We start from the raw sequence: 16653 nt of genomic DNA on the forward strand, positions 1-16653 counted from the left end.
GACGAGAATGTCGTTCCCTTTCCTGTTCCCTTGTCTCTGAAGGGGAATTGTGGAGAGTTGGAAGCTGGAGGCTCTTGGTTCGTTCAAGCGATTGACAAAAGGCGTGGGCATGAAGGTCGACGAGAACGTCGTTCCCTTTCCTGTTCCCTTGTCCCTGAAGGGGAATTGTGGAGAGTTGTGGTGATCGTTCCTAGTCGGAGGTTCTGTTCGTTCGTCCGAGCTGTCGGGCGGACGACACGTGCAGGCGCGCGGCACGAGCCAGTGGACCACGCCGGAGGGACTCGGAGTTACGGTTGCCAAGGACTCGACGCGCTCAGGGAAGTCTCGACTTCCATTTCTTTTGGGTTCTGTGTAAATCTGTGTGTGTGGCGCCAGTCTGGTCAAGTAGAATCGTTTAAGCCTTCCTGTGCTTGTGTAAGTTATATTTGGTTGTAGCTCTGCATTGTGTCCTTTCTTTTGTTTCTTTACGGTGATTGTAAATACGTGTATTGCTTTTATTGTGATTCCTTGCTTGACTACAATAAACGTGCTTGTGTGTGTGAAATAAAAGTGTGCTGGTCCCATTGTTTCCCGTTTTGCTTCGTCTTTTCCTTTAATTGAATCTCCATCTTGCATCACGTAGGGGATTTGTAGTGGGTTTCAACATCCCGGTAATTAATCGGAACCGTCAAGGCCGACGATAACTCCGCTCGGTTATCCCTGTAATACGGAATGAACCGCTTAAGCGGTTCGTGTCCGGAGTTGGCCTGTGGCGTGGTCCCACCCTTGGCAGATTACGCGTGCGAGTACCATAGGTATATCGACTTTCGGCGATTTACCCTATCTCGCGCGGGTGGACTGCGGTCTGGGTGGTGGTGGGGTTAAACCCCCACCCATGACTGGTTTCTGGTGGTAGTCCCAGGAGGGTCACGACTGAATTGTCCGTCCGGTGGGCGACGCAGTCGTGATTCGAGTTCCGTGGCCGATCGCACGCTGGCGGTCGCGAATTTGCAACAATATATATATATATATATATATATATATATATATATATATATATATATATATATATATATATATATATATATATATATATATATATATATTTTGTTGCGGAAATGGCCCTTAGTGTGTTATTAAATATAGGATTAGCCCATATCCCCCATTAAATGCATGTTTAGCCAGGTTGTTCGGTAAGTGGACGTTACATGTGTGTTGGGAGGTATAAGAGGCTGTTTATTGTTCGTACAGTGGTGGTGGACCGAGAGGTTGTTCTTCTTCATTCCCCTCTCCGCCCAGTGCTCTGGGAGGGGGAGGAGTTTGTAGGCTTCGTAAAGGGGTGCACCCCAAAAGAAAGAGGAAGTGAATCTGCAGGAGCGCCGGGAAGGCTGGGGTGAAGCTGCCTGCACGTCGAGTCTGCCATTTTGGTAGTGGGAGAGGCTGCCTGCGCGTCGAGTCTGCCATTTTGGCAGTGGGAGAGGCTGCCTGCACGTTGAGTTGGGCGATCGACTTTGTGGAGGGGGGTTTTGGCCGGCTGTTCCTTCTCGGCCACGGACCCAGCCTGCGGAGCCCAACACCCTGATTTGGCCTTGTCCGGTGAATAGGCCAAGCCTGGATTTGTATGCTGGACCTTGTGAAGGGCCAGCTGGAGCACACGTGGACCTTCCGCTCTGGTACCGTCGACCTTACGGGGGATGAACGCGCTGAGGCTGCATGCGTGGGCGGTGCGGCAAATGGACGACGCCACCATTTTGCCACGCTGCATGTTCGAGCTGGGTGCTCGAATCCATCGACATCGGCTTGTCACGAGCCGCATTCGGGCCTTTGACACATTTCCTCTCATCCATGAAGCATCACCAAGTACTCTGTGTCTTGTCTGCATGTTGTCTCAGGTTTATCTCGTTAGGGTTCCCTTCGAAACCCGTAGCTCCCTAGTTAAGAACGGGTAATAGATTAATTATAACTGTCGTGAATGCTTTGCTTGTGTTGTGTTCCCCGATGTGTCCCCAATAAATCTGGCTGATTCGTATGAAGTTGCCGCTTTGGGTTTGTTCGTGCTGTGCTGTGCTGAGAAACAATTCGCTCGATTGGTATATAAAACCAAAATGGTTACAGACTGACAGAATTCGCTCGGTCTCTGACAAAACCAGTCTGTAACCAGGGTCTATTCCCCCAACTGGTAAGGTCCAGGTGTATGTTGGTATCGCGATTTGAGGCGCATGACCCGAGGCCTGTGCCGAGCCAGCTGGCGTTGTAACTCCGGAGACGGCGGTGCTGTTAAGTGACGCCGAATCTTTAACAATATATTGTATGAGATTGGGGCGGTTGGGATTACACGTTTTTAAAGAAAAAGAAAGTTTTCCACTCAGTAAGATCATAGACTGGTGGTGGCAATTTGGGATTTTGGTGGCCGTATTGGAATCCAGATAGAGTTGCTGGTGTCCATCTTTTATTTGAACAACTTTAACATGCAAAATATATGATTAGTATACCTTAAATACCCTCATTTTACCACCATTCTATCTTGATTTGTCAAGAAAAAGGCCAGAAAATGTTAATTTCGACATAAATGATGGCCATTTTGTATTTTTGTGGCCATATAGAATTCCAAGGGAAAGTTTCAGAGGACACCCCTTCTATAATCGATAGTCATGACCTAAGACCTCACCATGGGAAATTTAGTGCTTTTCTTTACTCTGTAACAGTAACATCCATTGTAACATCCATAAAGTAACAGTAACATCCATAAAGCCACCCAACAAATATCCCTCGACACCAGGTTACATGACGTTATTATAATGATAATAATAATAACTAGAACGGGCACTCGTAGAGCGCATACCTTCGCCGCCACTACTTTTTTTGTTCTTGGTATGAGTGTGCGGAACTGGTTTCATATGAATGGTCTTATGACACAAACCACATATCTATAATGTCATGACCCCCCCCCGACTTTCGGGGGCTACGGACTAAACAACAATCAACTCACGTCGTTTTGGCGAGTCTTCACTCGCAAGCTCGGTGAATACAACGTTTCAACAAGAGAAGGTAATCTCGTTTGATGCTGGTTTCATGCAAATCGAATAAGAATTGACTGAGTTATGCCGAAAACCGCATATTTTTCAAGGGCGTGACCCCCCCCCGACATTTTACCCCAACCGGTGACATGTGTTATGACGTCATTGTGTCACAAGATTGGGCATTAAATTCTGAACATTTTGGTGCTGGGTTCATGTAAAGCGGACAAGAATTGACCGCGTTATGACAAAAACCGCATATTTTTCAAGGTTGTGACCCCCATGACCTTTGACCCCTAACCGGTAACAAGAGTATGGGCGTCATTGTGTCATATTGCATATCACAAGATGAGGCGTTGAATTCTGAACATTTTGGCGTTAGTTGCATGCAAATTGACCGTGTTATCGTAAAAAGCCGATTTTGACCTTTTCGTGACCTTGACCTTTGACCCGAACGATCCCAAAATCTAATCGAATGCTTCCTGGCTAATAACCAATCATCCCACCAAATTTCATGCAATTCGGTTTAATACTTTTTGAGTTATACGAATCACAAGATTACAAATAAATAAATAAATAAATACACGCCGACCAAAACATAACCTTTCGCAGAATGCGAAGGTAATAAATACACGCTGACCAAAACATAACCTTTTGCAGAATGCGAAGGTAATAATATTTGTTTGTTCATCATTAAAATAATCTGTCAGTGAGTGTGAATTCTCAGAATCACCTCTCTAGTTTTATCGTTATAAGACGTACCTTCTTATTAAATGCTTAATAATACTGTACAGGGTGTCCATGTCTCACTGTGCTGGCAACAGCTTCCACGCCATAAACAAATTTATACGGTCAGTGTTCGCATGTCATCCTTTGGCTATGCAGGGCAGTCATGTTAGGTCAGATATGGCAGCATGCGCCGGAGCAGCACGTCGCTGCATCCACTTTCCACCGGAGCTCCAGGGGCCTTCATCTGGCCATCCCCCAGGAAGATGCCTGGTCCATCCCCATTTCCTTGAGATGCCGATCAACTGCCTGCAACCACGAGGAATGTGGTTGGCCTCCTTCGCCCATGAGGCTCCCTCGTTGAGATAATCTGGTGAGTATGATCATTGTCAGGAAAATGAGCCACGTCCATCCAGCCGCAGCTGACGCTTACGAACTATAAGGGAACAAATCCCATCTGAGTCTCAGCAAACGCTTGTTGGACACAAAGTCTGACCAGCGATAGCCAACGATTCTTCGAAGAGACCTGGTACCAAAGGAGTTAAATGTCCCTCTCAGATCCCTGGTCAGAGTCCAAGTCTCACATCTGTAGAGCAAGAATGGAAGCACGAAAGACTTCAAGACTCAGACTGTCATCCTCCTGCATAGCTAATAACAGTGCCACATTCCATGATCCAGTGAATCCATGACTCCCCAGGCCCGATACAGATGTCTAACAACCTCTAGCTCACAACATGCGGAGACATAAATATCACTGCCAAGGTAAGTTAACTTCTCTGTGACCTCAATATCCTCGCCACAAACAGGAACAGATGAGATGGCAACATCGAAAATTTCATTGAAAGCCTGGATTTTAGTTTTGACCCAGAAAACCCATAATCCCAGCGGCTCCGACTCCTCATTCATTGCCTGGAGGGCTCCCATGAGGAGATCTAGTGTCTCCGCAAAGATGACTGAATCATCTGCGAAATGAAGGTCAGAGATCCTGACATTGCCAAACGATGCACTGCAGCTTGATCTCTGACATTGCCAAACGATGCACTGCAGCTTGATCTCTCTGACATCCTTCCCAGAATCCAGTCCATGCTAGTGGTAAAAAGTGTGTGGGCCAGTACACACCCCTGACAAACTCCAGTAACAACTGGAAATGAGTCAGAGATGTAACTACCACACCTTACAGCATGTATACTATATCAGAATACAGTTCAGAAATCAGATTGAACGGTTTTGGTGGCACCACATGAAGACCCAGAATCCTCCAGAGGGCATCTCGATTAACTGAATCAAATGCTTTGCAGAGATCAACATAGGCTGCGAGCAGCTATTGTTAAAACTCACCTGTGTTTGGTGATGGCCAGAAGAGCAAGGATATGGTCAATCATCAACCTCTTTAGTGCAAAGCCCAAATGTTCTGGGTGCTGGTGTTCAAGCAGATGGTGGCAAACCCTATCAGGAATTATCTGAGCAAAGACCTTGACTGGCACTGAGAGCAGCATCACCCATTGATAGTTGTTGCAGTCCAGTTGATCACCCTTCTCTTTCCAGAGAAGGACAACAAGGCCCCTCTTCCAATCAGTTGGGATGATAACTGTGCTCCAGAGCACAGAACTGCGTGCAATGACATGAGTACAGCATTTCCACCAACCTTGAGAAGTTCAGCATGGATGCCACAGATCGCAGAAGAAATCCACAAATCTAGATGGGACCAAGTGAACAAATCCAGATGTGCGAAGCTGATACAGACGTACCCAAGAAGGCTCGAAGCTGTAATCGCTGCCAAAGGCGCTTCTTCAAAGAATTGACTCAGAGTTGAATAATTATTGATGCAAGACATTTCAGCATTTCATTTTTATTATATTTGTAAAAATTTCTAAAAACCTGTTTTCACTTTGTCATTATGGGGCTTTTTGTGTAGATCGGTGACAAAAAAGTTAAATTTAATCCATTTTAAATTTGGGCTGTAACACAACAAAATGTGACAAAAGTCGAGGGTTGTGAATACTTTCTGAAGGCATGTAATGTTGTTGTGGGCCGGAGTTCGGTGGCGATAAACGACCACAAGGGGGAGCAGTAGGGTCGTCTCCACCGAATATCCCGGAATTTAGGTCGTGACTCTCGGATAAGTCCGAAAGGTCACAGGTCCCTTAGCCTTAGCGGACCGTGGTCGTCAATATTTCGACGGCATGGGGTCGGGTTAATTGCCTAATTTCAAAAAACCTAAGTACCCACGTCGTCTAACTACCGGGGAAAACCACACCCTCAACGGACCTCGAGCGGAACGGGCCGTTTACCGAGCCCGATCCGCGTGTAAACAGCGGGGATTACCAAGATCCGTCGGTCCAAATGAACAATTTATGGCACACGGCCTCCCTAATTCCCAATACGCACTGTGCTCGGTCAATGGTAGAAACGACAGCCAACGAACTGGAACATTTAACAATTGGGGGTTTATTTATAATGGGGGCAATAATCGGGTAGGGAGACACAGAGCAGAGTTACAACCGAATATCAGGCAGGCAATGTACAATGAAAAGAAAACACTTAACAATTCTACTTAACAGACTGGCACCACACACACACACACACACACACACACACACACCCAAAATAAATGGACCCCATGGGTCTTTATTCAGCCCCTCAGCCTAGAGGGAAGGCGAGCTGGGGGAACAGAGCCTGGTCGGGTACCTTCCCGCCTTGTGCGGTCACACCCGACTCAAATCACCATGGTGGGACTCGAACCCACGTCCCGAAATCCACGGGCCCACAACCCTGGCTGCTCGGCCACCACCACCACGAGGAGCCACCGCAAAGGACCGCAGACAAAAAGCAATCGCCACGAAGACTGCAGTCCTCTGGTCCTGACAACCACTCCACTCTTCCTCTTCTCCGGCCACTCGCCTCCTGATTGGACGAGGGAAACCTCCTCCTTTTCTGGGTGGAGTCAGCTCTGAGGTGACGAGCCTCTTGATTGGACGGGGCGTGTCGGGGCGTCTCGGAGGCCCGCCCCCAGAAGAGGCTCCGTCGTAGTTCCCGGCACTCTGACTTCCCATTGGCCGGAGCGCCTCGGCTCTGCTCGCCCTTCGCCCATTGGCTGGAGGAAACGCTCCATGCCCTTCCTCTGAGCAGAGCCTTGATCTGATGCGATGGAGGCTCCGCCCATGCCTTCAGCCAAAAACACGCGGGCAATGGAGTCGGTGGTTTGAAGAAGTGAAGGGGATTTGTTGTAAAAAAAACTAACTATAAAGAAACTTCGCAGCGCACACATGTAATTCCCATTAGACATTGGGGATGGGGCCCTAACTACAAACATATACTTATCGAGATAACTGAGCTATGGGGACTGCTGTCTGTGTGCAAAAGGCTTCCAGATTCGTAACAATATATGTATGGCAAAGACCACCATTTATTCCCTAGCTCATGGACTAATTAATCAATTCATTGAATAACTCTGGCATAAGCTTTGCATTGAGTAAATTTCCTGGAAGCGGAAATGTTTTGTTTTTATTTTCCTTCAAGCTATTTTTGGTAAAGAAACTGACATAGAACATGATCGCAATCTCTTTATAATTTAATCATTGGTGTGAATTTATATTTTAATAATTCGCTGCTTGACCGTTTTATATGGCACACTCCCTTGTGACCATTTTAAGAGGTTGGCCACATGATCAAGGTGATTTTGCTCAAAATATTATATGCACTGACACGATAACTCAAAGGTAAATGCCCACTTTTTAATATATTTTGTATATTTAGTCGAGGCTCTTACAAGAGCTAACACACAGAACATATAACAAAGGGAGCAGGAGACAAGGACATCAGGAGATCTGTGGAAGAGAGAGGGATTGGCGAGGGGGGGGGGGATGTGGGTGCACATTCTTTACAAGATGGAAGCTCATGGAAGAGCTTTTATTTGTCTTATTTGATCCTGATAAGAAGATATATCTTTTGAAATTTCTAGACTTTAATAAGAGGTGTTGAAGCAATTGAGGTCCCGTATGCATGGCTTAAGAATTGCGACGGTGAGAACACCTGCTTCCCAAGTGAGTCCCAAGTTTCCTTTTTGTATTCCTTTCACAGAGGAATCCAAATTTGTTTGATTCAGTTTTAAGCTCTCCCCAGGTAAACTTTTAAGCCTGGCACCAAGTAAACTTTTTAAGTCCACGGAAGCGAAGAATGAAAAACTAGTCTTACTCGTGAAGGCTCGTGTCAATCACTCATGGTATTCTGTCTCCACACAGCATCACATCTGTCTCTACTGGACTTTGTGGATTTAAGACCACTTGTGGTAGTTTAAAGATGATGGTGCACATAGGAGACAGAGGAAGCGGGATGTATCTGTGGATAAAGAAATGCCATTATCCCCATACTTTTTGATAAAAAAGGGGGATTTTGTAATCGGCATCTGTCCGTTTGTCACACTGTCTCCTCTTAAATGGTTGTGCATAAATTCACCTAACTTGGTAGTTATGATCACCACATGGCAAGAAGGAATGAGGGCAGTGCAATTTTGGCCCCACCCCCTGAGGCGGTGTCTAAAGGTCAGATACCAGAATTTAAATTACGGGCACATTTTGAATTTCTTTTTTTTAATGAATATTTGTGTATGTAATAAAGATTGGGGGATGCATGAAATATGTAACGATTTTTTGGGGGGATTTACCTCGGGTTCATGCTCCAGGGGGTGGGAACTTTAGGTCATCGGGGTCAAAACAAGAAAAATATTACACTGAACATTTCATATTTGGTCATTCTTGGTGGAATTTTTTTTTGCTATCTTTCAGCATTGCTTTAGGTGGAAAGCGTGGGGATTGGCGATGGTGTGCCATTGACTTTGCTCTCGTATTTGTGGACTAACACAACTCCGTGTTTCTTCTCGAGAGTAGGGTGAATTTTTCTTTCTCATATGTATTTTGATCGATGCACTATATCCTTTAAAAAATTTCTTGCAGTTGTCCAAGGCTTATGAAGGAGCTTGTGCATCAATTGCATGTAGTACAAAGACATTAGTAAACATTAGTGTACTTTGACATTATTTACAAGGACATTAGAGGACAATGAACAAATGCATAAGTGTGGTATTTGTGATTGGGAAGTTGGGTGGTCCTCAGTTAAATTCTGTTCATTCACACCTTCACAAACCTTCCTTTTCTCCCCTCCTCACCATGCTATTCCTTTCTTCGATGCCCCCTCACCCTCCCCCCACCCTCCCCCACCCTCCCCCACCCTCCTTTTCCTTTCCAAAGCTATGGTACACATCAAGTAGCTTTACTTCAACAATCAAATCGTTTTTTAGTTGGTTGTTTTGGATAAATTTTGCATTAATTTAGCATGTCAAATATTTTGCATTACCTTGTCTTTAATCTGCAGAGACCCAAGCTGGTTGGTGGTCATGGTTTTTGTCGATTTTTGGAGCTGCACTGTCCCTTTGCTACACAGACTTATTACCCCACATTCTGGTGCTTTGAGGGCCGTCTCAACACTCTCATGCGGCCTCTGCTCAAGCGTTTCTGGCACGTCTCTTACCGCAGGTAAGCTCAGGCCTACAACATGCATTTGGTAGAACCTGATAGTCACCACCATTGAAAAAGATGAGAGCAAGTGGGAGTTCAGATATTTCCTTTCAACAGAGAGCTGATAGACACTCCAGACGGAGGGCAGCTGTCCCTACATTGGTTGGACAATGATGAGAGTGAACACTGGCCCGATGTCGAATGTCGTCCAACGGTTATTTTCCTGCCTGGTTTGACTGGTACAAGCCAGGAGAGCTACCTGGTATCTTTGGTACGCCAGGTTCAACAACGGGGCTACAGGTGCTGCCTTATCGCACCCACAGTCTGGCAGCAACTCTGCTGTTTGCTGCATAACCTTCCTCAGCTTCTGGCCTATTATTGAGTGTTTGCTTGAGATGTGTGGTTCATCAGTAAGTAATATTCCTGTCCCAACAGATGTATAGTTTTCCACAACAGAGGACTTGGAGGGGCAAAGCTTCTGGTAATTGTTTAACTTCCCTATTATTGTGGTGTATCGTGTGTTGTTCTTTTGTAAATTTATACATAAGGTGGCAGTGTCTAAATGAATGATTCTCCATTTTCTTGATTTAATCTGTAGAAATGGCCTGCAATAAAGATGAAAGTGAAGATTGCTCTGAGAAGAAAAAAGTTGATGCCGTACTGCTTTAGATTTGTAATATCACTTACATGAAAAATCTAAAATGCCTGTGGTATTAAAAAGGGCTTTGGCAATGATTCGTTATCTCTGTAATTTAATTTAGCAGCTCAAAAGAGCTGTGTTAGCTAATTTATTCCTATATATTCATCTGGAAAACATTTTCAGTGTTTGTGTTTTTGAATAATTGTTTAATTATGTCTTGGTTCATGTTCAAGATCATATGCCGAGTGTCAAATTCCTTTTTAAATATCATTCAAACACTCGTTGCATCTTTGACACAAACAAAGTGAGCAAACCACAACATTAGAATGTTGAACCAAGTCTGCAGTATTTATTTTTGGCCTAACGTTTAGATGATACTAAGAGCACGAAACAAATTCCCCAGACGCCAAGAACATACTCTGGTGCTAACACTGATGACCTTGAGACGGTGGTTTGTCACGTGAAAAAGTTGCACCCATCCGCTCCGCTGCTGGCCACCGGAATCTCACTCGGAGGGTGAGGCATACACGTGTTCCAACACTTCAAATGGTTCGTTGATTTGATCACCGGGTAAGGCTGTTCGAGTTGATAACTCCAGCTCCCATGTGTTTCAAGCTAGATATCCAGGAAGTAACCATGAAATAGTGATGGGAAAGTTTGTACTCGAAGTGACATTGTTTCTTAACCCAATATATTTTAGCAGACGCTTGTTGTTTGGTTTTCATGACGAATGTACACCATGTCAGCATTAGCAAGTTCATGCCATGTCTGCTTGGTTCTTTTCAGGCTATCAAAGCCTAATGGTCGATCTCGAATAGTAGCATTGCAACATTTGATGCTGTTATAATTTTGGTTCGTCTCAAGGTTAGAATGGAGGGTTGTTTGGGATAACAATATAATATGGTAATGAAAATGACCAAACAAACAAGTTTTGGAGAATAATAATAACTAGACAATAACACAACTGTGTTTAATCCAGAAATGGTACATTAACCTCATTTGTAATAATTGCATCAGGTATCATGTTTGGGTACGAATCGAGTGGTATTTAGCAGGATTAAATGGGAATGAGATGCATCACATATACTGTAGATAAAGTTATCATGTTTGCTTTGAACTTTGGCCTTTCTAATTAGCATGTTGAACCTAACACCATCACTGAGAACTTTCTGTGCTGTCTCATGGAGACTACTTATCAAGGGATGATGATGATGCAGTAATGGCTTGGTGGATGTGTATTTTATGTTTTGGTGGTAATACCAATGTTTTTTATTTTTTTAACCATATAGGAACATAGTGCTCAATTACCTGGGTAAGTCGGGCTGTCAGAGTGGCTTACTGGCGGCAGTTTCACTTTGCCCATCATGGGATGCTGTGGAGTCCATAGCATTCCGCTGGTTAGACTGGCTTCTCTTCAATGGCTACATCACCAGGCACTACCTCAACTTTGTCCGTCGGTATGTATAATCATGATAACAGCGTAGCTTGTTGGCAGTTATCAATTGCCACTTGTCCTTTAAATTGGCTCGTTTGTATTGGTTGTTTAGTTGCATGCAATTGGCAAGGAAGTAGAACTTAAAAAAATACTCTCAAGAAGTTCTCATGAATTATTGCATTAGATATTAATGAGTTAAATCTACAGTAAGCTATTCTCGAGATTCTTCAGAAATATATGTATGGTGGTTGTCCTTCGTAACGGAAGAAACCCGTTCACATGAAACGTGCAAACTACCTGGTGAACGTATTTATACTGCAGGACCTACTGCCCAGGCAGCAACCACACTCTCAGATAGCAAGCAGTGTGACCTGTTGTCGATGAACCCACAGGAAGTCCAAACCATTATGTACCTGCAGTCCAGGCAGGAAATTTGAATTTGTTCAGGGTGCCTGTGTTAACTGGCCTCCTCTTTGTGAAGGATACAATGGGATCTTTAACAAAAATGTTAGTAGATGGGAGACCCTGTTTAAAGTCCATCTGATAGACAGCGCACCCACTGATGCCTTGCGCTGCATGTGAAATACCAGGATGACACCTTTTCATTGGGCCACGATTCAAGCACAGGTGAGGCAGCTCAGAGACGAATGTCCATACCTCTCGGCTATCCTGCCAGCCTACTTCATAAATGTATAATCGTCTTGAAAACAAATGCAGAGCTCAGTTATTTCACCCGAGTGCAAGATGTCCGACTCTACAAAGAAACCGATGGGATGCTGTTTGAGCTGATGGGATGCTGTATTTATGCCATTCACTTCAAAATACGGGCACAAATAAGGAATCATGCAAATTATAAGTAAAGCAAATAATTTTTTGCCATAATGTCGTTTTAGGTAACAACTTATTGCTCATAATAATTTTAATGTCAAGGAAAAGTTGGTTGTTTAAGTTATTTCTTCAACACTATAGAGAAATTTCTAATCGTTAAAAATATCGTTTTGAAGTCGGGTATTTGCCTTTGAAGTGTCAATTTGACTTTCAACTCCCGATTCAACTATGAACTGTCAGACTCAGTGCTTCAAAGGCAGGGCATTGCATCAATGACTTTGCCATTCTATGGAGAGATGTTAAAGTTGGTGTCACTTGCGTGTGCAAGGTTAGTGCAAAAAATCCCACACTGCCTTTCAAAAATAGCCATAATGTGGAGGTACCCGAGCCAACCAAATTCCTGCCCTGACCTACAGCACACTACAACAGATTGACAGTCTGTTCAGCATTGGTTGGCGGCCACGGAAATGTTCACGACTGGTGGTGGGTGCTCTGGTACTCTGTAAATAAGTATGAGATGATGATGATGATGACAGCAGTTTCTCAGGCAAACAGAGGGATTGCACAATGACCTGATTTTCAGATATTGTACGAAAGGGTTGAAATTCACTTGATAAGGATAGTCGTCTTTTTTGTTGTTTAAATGAGCTCTTCTGCCTATTTGATGATTCGGTTTCTTCAACCGCTGAAATAATGTGATTATTATCTTTATCTGCAGCTTTTTGGTGATTGTTCTTGTTTCTTTTTTCCATTTCTCAGGGATAATTATTATTCATTGCACTGCATGGGGATACTACCTCTAATTATCCGATAATGTTTAGATGCTTTATGCATTGTAACAGTTGTGCAATTTTTTTTTTTTTAACTTCAGTCACCAAGTGCATGGTAATAATTTCGAGAAGAAATCTGTTGACATTGGGTAAGCAACAGGTGATGAAACATGCACCAACTCGGGCTTTGACACTCAGAATGTTGTCTGCCATGTTGCTGATAATAAGGGGACATTTACACAGAGTGCACAAAGAGCTAAAACCCAGCAAAGTGATCAGCCAAGAAAAATAGACTACTTGGTAGAGGTTATTTACATGGATGAGTCAAAAAGTATGTGGTTGTGAAAACGCACTTGGAAATTTTCTATATGGACAAGGAGTATTGCGTACTCGCATCTGAGCTGTCCAGCCTGGGTTTGAATCTCGACCCAGCTATAAACTGTTGCTAATTCATAAATGCTCGGATGGACGTTTAACTGGGTGTTCCATAATCCTTTAGCATTAGTTGGTGGATTTTAAAGATCCCACGCTGTCTTTCACAAAGAGGAGGCAAATTAAGTGCCAGCAACCTAAACACATTACAAATCCTTGCATCCTCAGTCAGTTAAGTATCCTGGTGGCATCACAGTGCCAACCAGTCTAAGATTGTATCCTGTGCCAAGAGACTTTCAGTTGTAACTATGTGATAATGCCTGGTGTTGGCTTAATGGTTAGGGTGGTGGGCTTTGGATCCTAGGGTCCTGAGGTCAAATCCCACTCAGCTGTTGAATTAATACCAGGTGGGGCTAACTCGGCCTGTCATCCTTCCGAGGTTGGCAAAATGAGTGCCAGTATGCGGGTTTACTGTGTCGGAGTAGCGACCCATCCAGGATTGTATCCAATAGCCAAGGAGCCTGCTTCAGCAGCACCAATGCTCTGCACATAGTATGGTCCCAATCTCCTCTCTCCTATGTGATAACACATTAAATACTCTATTCTCGAGCAAGTAAAGTTTGAATAGTGATGTTGCATTGATGGGTTGACTGACTGCCTGGACACAACTGAGGTTGTGGATTTATTGATGTGGGTAATCGACTGATGTGGGTCCATGACCGAGGTTGTGGATTCGCCGTTTGGAGAGGTTCTGGGCTGAAAGGATCGAAACCTCGAGGAAGAACGGTGCACAGCTGATGATCCATGCAGTCAGGAAACCATTCAATTGCTCACAGGTTAATGGTTTTCCTTCAGGTGAGGGAACTATGTTTTGAGGTTTGCAATTTAAATGAAGTTGAATGCAGGATGTTGTGAAATTAACATCATTTACAACAATCCTTTAACTTGTATTACATTTTCAGGAATAACTGATGCTGTACATTCAATAAAAAGTGTCAGACGTGTGTCTGTGCGTGTGCGTGCATACGCATATGTTAACATCAGCACAAATGTCCTCTGACAGTTGAATATGCTACCCACAGCATTGCATAATGTAAATATCAGCAAAATTAAAATATTCATATCGCTGAATAATTCAAAACACGACCTCTGTTGTCGTGGCATTTGAAACGCATTTTTCAAATCTATGACCACCTACTTGTTCAAATTGGTCAGACTTGGACAATTTGTTGTTGTTGGTTTTGAGCTAATCGGAGAAAGCAGTTCAGTGGTTTGAGATTTGATAAAACGTGGCATATGTGTCAAGTTATTACCTTTTCATTGAAGTACTACAATCACTGAAGTGTAACCACTGTGAGCCCTTCTTTGTGTGCTTGTGCATGCTCACATGTTCACTTTTAATTACTTAAATACTAAGCGGGTGCAGTTTGAGTGATGGGTTCCTAGGTACTGTCATTTTTAAAACGACAGAGTTTGCTTCATTCTCATCACCATGACAAGCACTAAACTCTGCCAAATGGTGTGGGAATAAAATTTAAAAAAATGAACATTTCGAGCACAATTTTGCTCTTTTTAGGTTCATTAATGTGTATTGTACATTACTCTCATAAATGTTTGCTGTTGCTCATGTTTTTTGCTATTTGCGTTTTAAATTGCTCAGGGTTATGTGGCACGCACTCAGATCTATGGTAAATCCGAAGTACTGACAGATCCCCAGATCTGACTCAGGTCATACGCACTCAAGTTCCGTACACTTCTGTTGTGCACTCACGCAGTTGTTGCTCTTGCTCATGCATCATAACGATGATTTCATCTTTTTTTTCTCTTCAGACATCGGGATGTCCTACAGAAGCGTTTTGACGTTGACTACATTTTGCAGGTAATGTAATATGTTGGAAAAAGAAAAACAACTCAAAGGACATTCCTTAAAAAAACAAAAAAAAAAAACTTCTCGTTACCGGTATACTGATTTATTATCAATATGTTTTTTATCAAGGTCATTGTTCTTATTTTGCTCTCAACTATTGTTTTATGAAACCTTCAACTGTTATGCATATCTTAACTTCCATATAAATTAAAAATTGATCGGTCTTTGTGCATACTCTCGTGGCATTGTGTACAAGGCTGATGTCAAAATAACGCCTCACTGGGAGCCAACCTCAAACGGCACTATCCGCAAATGTTCAGACCTAGGGTTTATTACTAAAGGTTTTGAAAATAAATTTTATTTTGATCTTTGACAGCTTGCAGGCATTGCCCACAGTATTGCCATTTATGTCATGTGCTCTTTGTAGTTTTGTAGTGCTTTGCTCGATTGCAATAAAGTCCTTGGCAATGAGCATTGTAACAGCTGGCTTAGCGTGACCGCAATGCACGTATCATCTTTCCACAAACCTGTTTTCAGATCAGGTTTCAGTTTGCTCTGTTCTTTATTATACAGAACACTGTCTTACAGCAGTTATCACTTGTATGAAAATAATTTGATGCATTATACAACTTGCATAATGTTGGAAAATGCTGATCCTCACATGGTAGTTAAGTTTCGCTTTATCAGGATATGTATATCATCAAATACACACACACATATCAAATACACACACACACACACACACATATACAGGAAGTCCCACCCACATCTCTTACATGTGAATAGGGGGAATAAACAATCAGCTCTCACCTAATCAATTAAATCCAGGTGGCAAGGATTACATAAATTGACTCCTCCCTTGCTCTTCTAGCTGAAGGAGCTGCATAAACAACCAGGAAAGGCTACCAAGGCACACCCTTTCCAGAGTTCCTCTACAACTGTAAAGACATTTACAAATAGTACATACATGAGAATCCCAATGCTGCCGGACCAGTTTCATCACATGTTGGGGTACTGTGGGTGGGGGGGGGGGGGAGCATTGGGATTCTCATGTGTGTACTATTTGTGAATGTCTTTACAGACTCTGAGAAGGGTTTGAAACAGCAAAGGGCTTATCTTGGTTGATTTATGCAGCTTCTTGAGCTAAAGGAGCATGGGAGTAGTCAATTTATTTATATATTTGTGTGAGTGTGTATATATATATATATATATATATATATATATATATATATATATATATATATATATATATATATATATATATATATATATATATATATATATATATATATATATATATATATATATATATATATATATATATATATATATATATATATATATATACATATATATATATACATATATATATATATATACACATACACATTTGTATATATTGGGAATAGATTAACATAGTTGGCTCATAGTGCATGTTAACATAAGATAAGCAGATGTAATAATTAATTAATGTTGAGCTTGTGTGTGTGTGTGTGTGTGTGTGTG

General features: G+C 42.8%; 1 protein-coding gene across 9 annotated transcripts in view; it reads left to right on the forward strand.

Moving 5' to 3' along the window:
- Positions 1-16653, forward strand: part of ABHD3 (abhydrolase domain containing 3, phospholipase) — a 70302-nt gene that overhangs the window by 29868 nt on the left and 23781 nt on the right. For 5 of the 9 annotated variants that reach the window (XM_085847045.1, XM_085847046.1, XM_085847048.1 and 2 more), the window contains 6 exons: positions 9093-9253; positions 9353-9535; positions 9671-9716; positions 10279-10391; positions 11165-11332; positions 15111-15159. In XM_085847045.1, the coding sequence (XP_085703171.1) occupies positions 9093-9253; positions 9353-9535; positions 9671-9716; positions 10279-10391; positions 11165-11332; positions 15111-15159 (720 nt within the window). Of the gene's footprint in view, positions 1-1125; positions 9254-9352; positions 9536-9670; positions 9717-10278; positions 10392-11164; positions 11333-15110; positions 15160-16653 lie in introns of those variants that run through there. The other 4 variants (XM_085847050.1, XM_085847051.1, XM_085847053.1 and 1 more) reach the window with 3 other exon arrangements.

The sequence above is a fragment of the Eptatretus burgeri genome, chromosome 11 (genome assembly GCF_056783735.1).
Source record: "Eptatretus burgeri isolate ZD-2024b chromosome 11, Ebu_testis_v1, whole genome shotgun sequence".
Classification (NCBI taxonomy): Eukaryota; Metazoa; Chordata; class Myxini; order Myxiniformes; family Myxinidae; genus Eptatretus; species Eptatretus burgeri.